Source organism: Haliaeetus albicilla, chromosome 22 (genome assembly GCF_947461875.1).
Source record: "Haliaeetus albicilla chromosome 22, bHalAlb1.1, whole genome shotgun sequence".
In the NCBI taxonomy this organism is placed as follows: Eukaryota; Metazoa; Chordata; class Aves; order Accipitriformes; family Accipitridae; genus Haliaeetus; species Haliaeetus albicilla.
Genome location: NC_091504.1, coordinates 5,773,662 through 5,782,010, shown reverse-complemented (window position 1 = coordinate 5,782,010; position 8,349 = coordinate 5,773,662). Strand labels below are relative to the sequence as shown.

At 51.2% G+C, this 8,349-nt stretch overlaps 1 protein-coding gene across 1 annotated transcript; it reads right to left on the bottom strand.

Moving 5' to 3' along the window:
* Positions 1 to 3,035: 3,035 nt before the first annotated feature.
* Positions 3,036 to 7,988, bottom strand: LOC138690412 (olfactory receptor 14C36-like). Its single transcript, XM_069809360.1, has 2 exons — positions 7,478 to 7,988; positions 3,036 to 6,259 (listed from the first exon to the last, which is right to left on the bottom strand). Exons 1-2 carry the CDS (start codon positions 7,728 to 7,730, stop codon positions 5,304 to 5,306), a joined length of 1,209 nt encoding a protein of 402 aa, XP_069665461.1. The 5' UTR covers positions 7,731 to 7,988; the 3' UTR covers positions 3,036 to 5,303.
* Positions 7,989 to 8,349: the final 361 nt, after the last annotated feature.

The following is an 8,349-nucleotide window of genomic DNA, read 5'->3' as shown; positions in this document are numbered from 1 at the left end:
CCCCATTCACCACAGCCCTCTGGGCTCGTCCATCCAGCCAGTTTTTCACCCAGCGAAGAGCACACTCGTCCAAGCCATGAGACGCCAGCTTCTCAAGGAGTATGCCATGAGAGACAGTGTCAAAGGCCTTGCTGAAGTCGAGGTAGATAACATCCACAGCCTTTCCCTCATGCACTAGGTGGGTCACCTGGTCATAGAAGGAGATCGGGTTGGTCAAGCAGGACCTGCCTTTCGTAAACCCATCAGGCTGGATCAGGCTGGGCCTGATCCCCTGCTTGTCCTGGACTTGCCATGTGAGTGCTCTCAAGACAAACCGTTCCATAATCTTCCCCAGTAGCAAGGTCAGGCTGACAGGCCTGTACTTCCCCGGATCGTCCCTCCAACCTTTCTTGTAAATGGGCATCACACTGGCAAGCCTCCAGTCCTCTGGGACCTCCCCTGTTGACCAGGATTGCTGATGGATGACGGAGAGTGGCTTGGCAAGCACCTCCGCCACTTCCCTCAGTACTCTTGGATGGAGGCCATCTGGTCCCATAGATTTGTGAGTGTCCAGATGGCATAGTAGGTCACTAACTAGTTCCTCCTGGATTAAGGGGGGTATATTCCGCTCTTCATCCTTGCCTTCTAGCTCTTCAGAAGAGTCCTTGAGTTCCTTGGTTCTTGGTGCTTCTTAGAATCTTCCTGGATCTCTCCAGAGCTCATGGTGAGCTTTCTTGGCCATAAGAGGGCCTTTTGGACCATCTTTCATGAGATCATTGTCTTTTTAAGATCTTCTGTGCAGAAAGAGTAGTCACAGCAAATCACCAATGGCATCAAAACAGACGCCGAATGAATTGGCAGAAAGAACCAGTTAAGCAACACCCAAGGCTGTGCCTTCCTGGTAAGGAGTCTGTCCTGAGAAGGGGATCCAGCCTCTGTCGCCTTGGGGACACAAAAGGTGACTTTTGCAAGACCCCCCTTTCATCTGAGCCGCTTTGAATAGGTCATTGAGGATTGGGTATCATGCCTTGTATGGCACATACTGATTATTTTTGGTAGATCATGATACTCTTGGGGAAATCATAAAAACATCTGAAGAATTATTTAAAGATTATTGACCAAAGCCCCAGCAGATGTGGTTCTCAGGAAATGGGACACCAGAGGCCAAGGGAGGGATGGTTTGAGCACTTTCCTTGGATTTGGCAAACCAAAGAGCGTTCCCCTCTCCCCAGCTCTCTATCCTCCTCGTTGAGGGGTGTGAGGAACTCTACCGACTGGGTCTGAACTCACAGTCATGTCAAGTAATTTATGTCTAACTGAGGCCAATGTTGTCCTGTCAGCTCAGGATTTGACCTTCCATTTGAGCCCAAAGCATTTCAGTTCACAATACCTCCATCTTCGCTCTGACATGGTCCATTGCATGACGCAACTGTCCTGGCTCTCCAGGCAGGATGGGCAAGAGATTTTAATCCCTGAACTGGAGCTTTGCCCCTTGCTGGAAATGTGAATGCAGCAGGCTCGAGCCAAGACACCCAGGAAACCCAACTGCCCAGAGGACCAACTAATGAAAACATCCCCCATGTAATTTATGTAATTTATGCCTGTCCATGGACCTTGTTGATTCAGACATGCAGACTCACTTCCCAGCTTGATTCTTTGTGGAGGGTACCATGGAATGACACCGTGGCCCTCCAAGTGCCAGACCCCTGCTGATTCACGGAGGGCTAGGGCCTTGCTGCTTCCTTTCTTCCCATCAGGGTTTGGGAGGAGAGGAAGGAAGAGCAGGTGAGGTTTCTGGGTGCCAGTGTTTGAAAAGGGGGAGCAGAGCCATCACATAGGAAATGATCTAAAGGCTATGCTAGTTCAAAACTATTACCTTCAGCTCCTTTCTCAGAGGCCTTAAAACCTCAGCAGGAACCTGGAAGTGCTGAGCTCCCTTCACCTCCCTCTCTTTTAGCAATTAAGTTGATAGTACCCAAGCCAGAGGCTTTCTTTCAATTCTGTTTGCAGCCTACAGCACCCCATGCTCTGGAGATATGCCGGGAAACTTGCAGAAGAATGGCACTCCTCTGCACAAGAAGGTGGATGTTCCCAGGAATTTCAGGAGGCACGGCCCACCGATAGCTGTGTTCACGGAGCTGGTCAAATGCTTTCTCTCCATTTTGGTAATGGCAGTTTAGGTGCATGGTTTGTGTGTAAATTCTCTCTGTGGATGCTGACATTTACTGAGCAAGCTGGTGTGACCTCAGAGCTGGCCCTGCTTTGAGCTGGCGGCTGGACTTGAGACCTCCTGAGCTCCCTTCCACCCTGAATTGTCCTATGAGCATATCATGTAGAGACCCTCACTTCCAGCTTAATCTCTACTTGTACGGAGGGTGGCAAGGCAAAGGCTCATGGAAGGCTTGCTGGGGAAGAGACTGCTCCAGGCTGGCTGTGATTTTGTGGAGCTGAAACCTGAAGAGCTCCAAAGGTGGAGACCACAGCAACACTCCTCCTAGTCCATTTTATTTTTCCTAAGGCTCAGCCTAAACCTCCCAAGAGGCAGTTTGTGGCTGTTGCCTCTGTCATAATCATAATCCACTGCGGAAGACAGCTTGGCTCTGTGATCTTTCCAGGTAGGTTTAGGCTCTTATTAGGTTGCCCCATGTCTCCTTTAGCAGGCTAGAGAGGCCCGGTTTCCTCAGAATCTCCTCACACCTCATGCTTTAGGCTCCTAGCTCCATTTTGACAGACCTCCTTGGGACCCTCTCCAGTTTCTCCACTTTCCTTTTGAAACGTGAAGCCCACTGGCTCATATGGCATTGTCATGGTTCCCAGGCCCTTCCCCTCAGGGCACTCCTCAGGCAGTCAGGTCCCTTCCCATGCACATGGAGGTCTTGTGCAGCTTGTGGGCTGAGATAAAAACAGTTCAATAGGCAAAGGAAAGAGGTAAAAAACCCTCCATAAACCAAAACCAACAAGCAATGCAAAGACAATCACTCAACACCTCCCACAAGCAGACTGACACCCAGCCGCTCTCCCTGCAACAGGCACCTTGAATGACAAAAAAATCCACCTCCTTTTTCCTCTGCCCCTGGTTTTATTGCTGAGCATGACATCATATGTTAGGGAATATGCCTTTGGTCAGTCGGGGTCAGCTGTCCTGGCTGTGTCCCCCCGAGAGCTTCTTGCCCACCCCCAGCCTACTCACTGGGAGGGAGCAGAGTGAGAAGTAGAGAAGGCCTAGACGCTGTGCAAACACTGTTCAGCAATAGCCAAAACACTGGTGTGTTGTCAATACTGTTTTAGGCAGACATGCAAAACATAGCACCCTACGGGGCTGCTGCAAAGGAAGTTAACCCCATCCCAGCCAGACTCAGTACACTTGAACAGGGGGCCCAGAAACGGACGCAGTAGCGTACAGGTGGTGTAATGAGTGATGAGCAGGGGGAGACCATCATTTCCCTCACTCTTTTGGCGAGGCTCCTCTTTTATACAGTCGAGGACACTGCTGGCTTCCTTTGCCACCAGGTCACAGTGCTGGATCACGTTTTGCCTTCTGTCCCCCAGAACCAGCAGGGCCATTTCCACAGAGCTGCTCCCCAGCCAGGCAGTCCCCAGTCCCTGCCACCGCAAGGTGTTAGTCTGTCCTAGGCACAGGACCTGGCCTTTGTCCTTCTACTATTTCATTAAGTTCCTGACAGGACAGTCCTTCTGCCTGTCAGGTTGCCCGTGAATGGCGTCCCGAGGCACAGGAATGGATTTCCCAATCCAGTGCCATCGACAAACATGGTGAGAGCTGCCTCCTCCAGGTCGCAGCTAAAGGTGTTAAACTGCACAGGGCCCAGGAGAATCCCCTCTGCTGCCCCACAACGTTCCAGTACATCCCATCTCAGCCTGATCGTCCAACTGGTGTTTTACCTATCCCTTTGTCTACTCTTCCAGACCGTAATGTCCTAAGTTGGGTGGAAGAATATGAGGGAGACCATGCTAAGAGTTTTGCTGAAGCTGAGGAACATGACATCCACTTTTTATCTCCTCAGGCACAACTGCAGGCTATCAGCTTGGCGAGGCGTCATTTACCCCTGGTAAGTCCATGTTGACAGTTCTTCCCCTTTAGGCGCCCAGAAATGTCACTCAAGAGGACTCTGATTGCACACTCTTCACCAACATCAGCTTGTACAGCCTGGGGGTCCCTGGGTTGCACTTTTGGCCTTTTTCAAAGATGGGTGCGACATTTGCTTTTCCTCTCTCACAAGTGACCTCTGCCAATCCAATGACCTTTCAAAAGGGATATTCCAAAGAAAAACCCATTTTCCCCTGTAACTTCACTACCACCATTCTGCCTATTATACCACATGCTTAATTTCTCTAATCTTTCATATATTTTCCCCTGTCCAGGACAGAATGACCATTTCTAACATCATCTTTTCAGCAGATGGTCTGGGCAAAGGCTCTTTCCACTCTTCTCCAGGTTTCCCCTCCCTTTAATCTTTGTTCATTTAGATACCTCTCACCTATGCTGCTGTTTTGAGCTTCAGACACTAAAAGCTTACCTGTCCTTCAACAGTCTAATTGCCTCCTTAGACAACTCTTTAATTATGTTTATATCTGTCTTTTTGTATCTACCGACCTAAAATATTTCTCATAAGATTGTCCCTTGTAGAAAGGCAACCTCTTTAGGAGCCGGCTGTACTTAGCATATGCTTGCGGAGTGTGTTTTATTGTTTATGAAACTTGACCATGCTTTACTGTTCTTTGCTTGCAAAGAGGAAAAATCCTTCTGTGCCTGTGGGCAGCGAGTTCTCTAAGGAGCACAGGTGGAAGATGGTGCAAAGGAGCTGTAACATCCAGCTGCAGACTTCAGTGGAGAGTTCTGACGCAAGGAAAAGTGAGGTAAGTCCCAGAGGGCTGATGAGAAAAATGGTGGCGTTGGGGAGGTGAGGAGCAAGGTTGTCCATACACAGTCAGACCTCAAGGGACTGCTTCTTCTACCTGTCCAGACCTCCTGAGGAGACACTCGGGATCATTATCACTTGGAGAATGCTGCTATAACCTCTTCTCTAGTTAGAGAGTCACTAGAGTCACTGCAAGTACATTTATTTTGTTTAATTAAAGAAGGAGTATAGCTCCTTGTTCTCACAGTCGCTGGGTCACACGAGGGAGGTAGATGATGAAGTAAAAGTGGGGTGTCCACATGTCTTTGTGGACAACATTATCCCAAGAACAAAAAGCGAGAGAAGAAAAAAACTCGCCCAATAACAATGACAACAACTAAAACTAATAAAGAAAGGCTGGGCCTGTAATAAGTTACATTATGAGTCATATGCTGAGGAAGATGGACACTACAGCTTCTGGAAAAATTCCATCACCCATTTCCACACTGCATCCTTGAGCTCCTGGTTCCTCACGCTGTAGATGAGGGGGTTCACCGCTGGCGGCAGAACTGAGTACAGCACTGCCACCAACAGATTCAGGGATGGGGAGGAGATGGAGGGGGGTTTCAGGCAGGTAAATATGGCAGTGCTGAGGAACAGGGAGACCACGGCCAGGTGAGGGAGGCAGGTAGAAAAGGCTTTGTGCCGTCCCTGCTCAGAGGGGATCCTCAGCACTGCCCTGAAGATCTGCACATAGGACAGCACGATGAAGACAAAACAGCCCCAAAAGACAAAAGCACTAAACATGAGAAGTTGAAATTCCCTGAGGTAGGCATCTGAGCAGGCGAGCTTGAGGATCTGGGGGATTTCACAGAAGAACTGGTCTACAGCATGACTTTGGCAGAGAGGGATTGAAAATGTATTGGCAGTGTGCAGCAAAGCATAGAAACAAGCACTTCCCCAGGCAGCTGCTGCCATGTAGACACAAGCTCTGCTGCCCAGGAGGGTCCCGTAGTGCAGGGGTTTGCAGATGGCAATGTAGCGGTCATAGGCCACGATGGTGAGAAGAAAATACTCTGCTGAAATGAAAAAGACAAGCAGAAAGACCTGGGCAGCACATCCCAAGTAGGAGATGGCCCTGGTGTCCCAGAGAGAGTTGGCCATGACTTTGGGGAGAGTGGTGGAAATGCAGCCAAGGTCGAGGAGGGAGAGGTTGAGAAGGAAGAAGTACATGGGGGTGTGGAGGTGGTGGTCGCAGGCTATGGTGGTGATGATGAGGCCGTTGCCCATGAGGGCAGCCAGGTAGATGCCCAGGAAGAGCCCAAAGTGCAAGAGCTGCAGCTCCTGTGTGTCTGCGAATGCCAGGAGGAGGAACTGAGTGATGGAGCTGCTGTTGGACATTTGGTCCCTCTGGGCACAGGGATCTGTTTAAGGAGGTAAAAAAGTGGGAATTTAGTCACCTTCTGTGAGCAACACCTACTTCATTTTTTTAGAAACCCCTCAGACTACCTCTCTCCTTTTCAGGAAGACCTTTGGCAGGTCCCTTGAGCTCTGATTGGTGACCACTGAGGGTGCCACTGGGAACAGTTGCCTCTGCTGTCGGCTTAGGAGGAGAAAGTAATGGGTAATACATAACTAGGTAAATAGAAACCGGGACTGATCAGATGGCCACTGGCCAAGGGAAGTTATCTATTAGCAGGTCCTGACGAGCAGGTCAAATCATCCCTGAAGAAACCACAAAGGTGATTTTGGTGCTGTCTGTAGGCAGAAATGTGGGAAGGGAATTTGTGAGGTGCCTCGCAAACCATCTGATCTCTTTCGGGGTAATGCTCTAGGAGTCTCCGTCAAACACTGTACAAACTCGATTACCAACCCACTGTGTCCTCAACCCACCAGGGCAGGAAACAGCAGAGACTGGAAAGTGCCTTCCTTTTCAGCTAGCCCCTGTCTTGACCTTCCTCTTGAAAAATCAGCTCCAGAGATATCCTGGGAGCGACCTGGAGCTCTGAGCAGTCCTGACCCACGCAGCACCCTCCTGACAGCAGGAGGACCCTGCCCTGCCTGGGGTTGCTGCTTCCACCCACAGATTCTCTTTGCAGCGCTGTGAGGAGCTCCCCGGGCAGGCTGAGTGCTGACCCTGGCAGGCAGCAGAGTCCCTGTCCCGGCACACAGCCCCCAGGAGCGCAGGGACCCTGCTCGGAAGGACAGCCCTGGGCACCCCTCACTGCACACCTGGCTTCTCACCCCTGCAATCATCCCCAGGAGGAGGCAGCTGCCATGCCCTGTCCTACTGAGAGTGCAGCAGGGAAGCCCTGCTCTGGAGCACATCCTTCTCCTTTCTACTAGGGAAACTGCAGAGTCCTCCTGAAAGATCCTGCAGGCAGTGGGATGAACCAGCCTTCGGAGATCCCTCCAGGATACTCACTATCATTGTGCTGCAGCTCAGAGACTTACCATGTAGAGGGCTGTGAAGATTTTGCCGTCAGTGAGCTCCTAGCATCCTCCCACCCCAGACTCTTTAACCTCTCTCTGCCTCACTCCTCTCCTCTTGGCACCTTGCAGGCAGTGCCCTCAGCCCTGCTGCGCTTTGCAGAGGAGCCGCTCCTGGGCAGAGCTGTCTCTCTGCACCACTGCCCACTTACCATGAGCTCCCTCCGCCCCAGGAGCCCGGCACAGCTCAGCAGCACAGGACCAGCCCAAGGCAGCACTTTCTCTGCCCTCTCTGGGCTCCCTCCTGGGGTCCCTGGGGCTCCAGGGGAAGCTGCTGTGAAAGAGATGGAACAAATCACTGCTGTTCTCTCCCTCAGCTGGGGAGAGACACTTATTGCCAGCACTGTCCTTTCCTCTATCAGAAAAAGAGTTGGCCATGAGAATCACCTTCCTTTGTTCCACCATGAGACAGGACACCTGGACAGGGACAGGGAGGGATCCCCTTTGCCCCTCTGCGGGAACAGATACAGCTGAGTCAATCGAGGCATCTCCTTCAGGGTGTGCCGTCCTGGTGCTGGAAGGGGACTCCGCTCCCTTCTGTGACGACTGCCACAAACCCACAGGAGCTGGGATTCCTCTCCTCTTGCCTCACTTCAGGTGTGCACAAAATAGGCAGTGGCATGTGAGCTCCTTGTCTCTGCTCCCATGCTAATCAATGGAGAGGGAGGCTGGGAGGGAGACGCAAATACCTGGTGACATCTGAGGTGCCAGAGGCGGTCCTAACTGCAAATGCCAATGGAGCAGTTCATAGAGACAGGACAACATCTGGGGGCATCCTCTTGGAGGCTGTTGGGAAGTTCCTTTGGCCATCTGAAGTGACAGCTGATGCCCAAATTAAGGGCAGCTGAACTCATGGTGTTCAGGGCAGCTCACAGAGTGATTCAGCTGAACAACTGTCCCCTGGGCCATAGGGAGAGCTCAGTCTTTCTCTTCTCCATCAGCTGTATTTCCTACCTCTCCACTGATTACATTGGCAGCTGTCTCATGTTCAGCCGCACCTTGCCTTACAGAATCCAGGGCAGGT

Excerpts from the sequence above, each read along its gene's own strand:
- LOC138690412 (XM_069809360.1), bottom strand. The coding sequence starts at position 7,730 with ATGGTGGAACAAAGGAAGGTGATTCTCATGGCCAACTCTTTTTCTGAT. Across the intron at positions 6,260-7,477 it reads TGGGGCGGAGGGAGCTCATG|ATCCCTGTGCCCAGAGGGAC; the intron begins GTAAGTGGGCAG and ends CTCCTTAAACAG.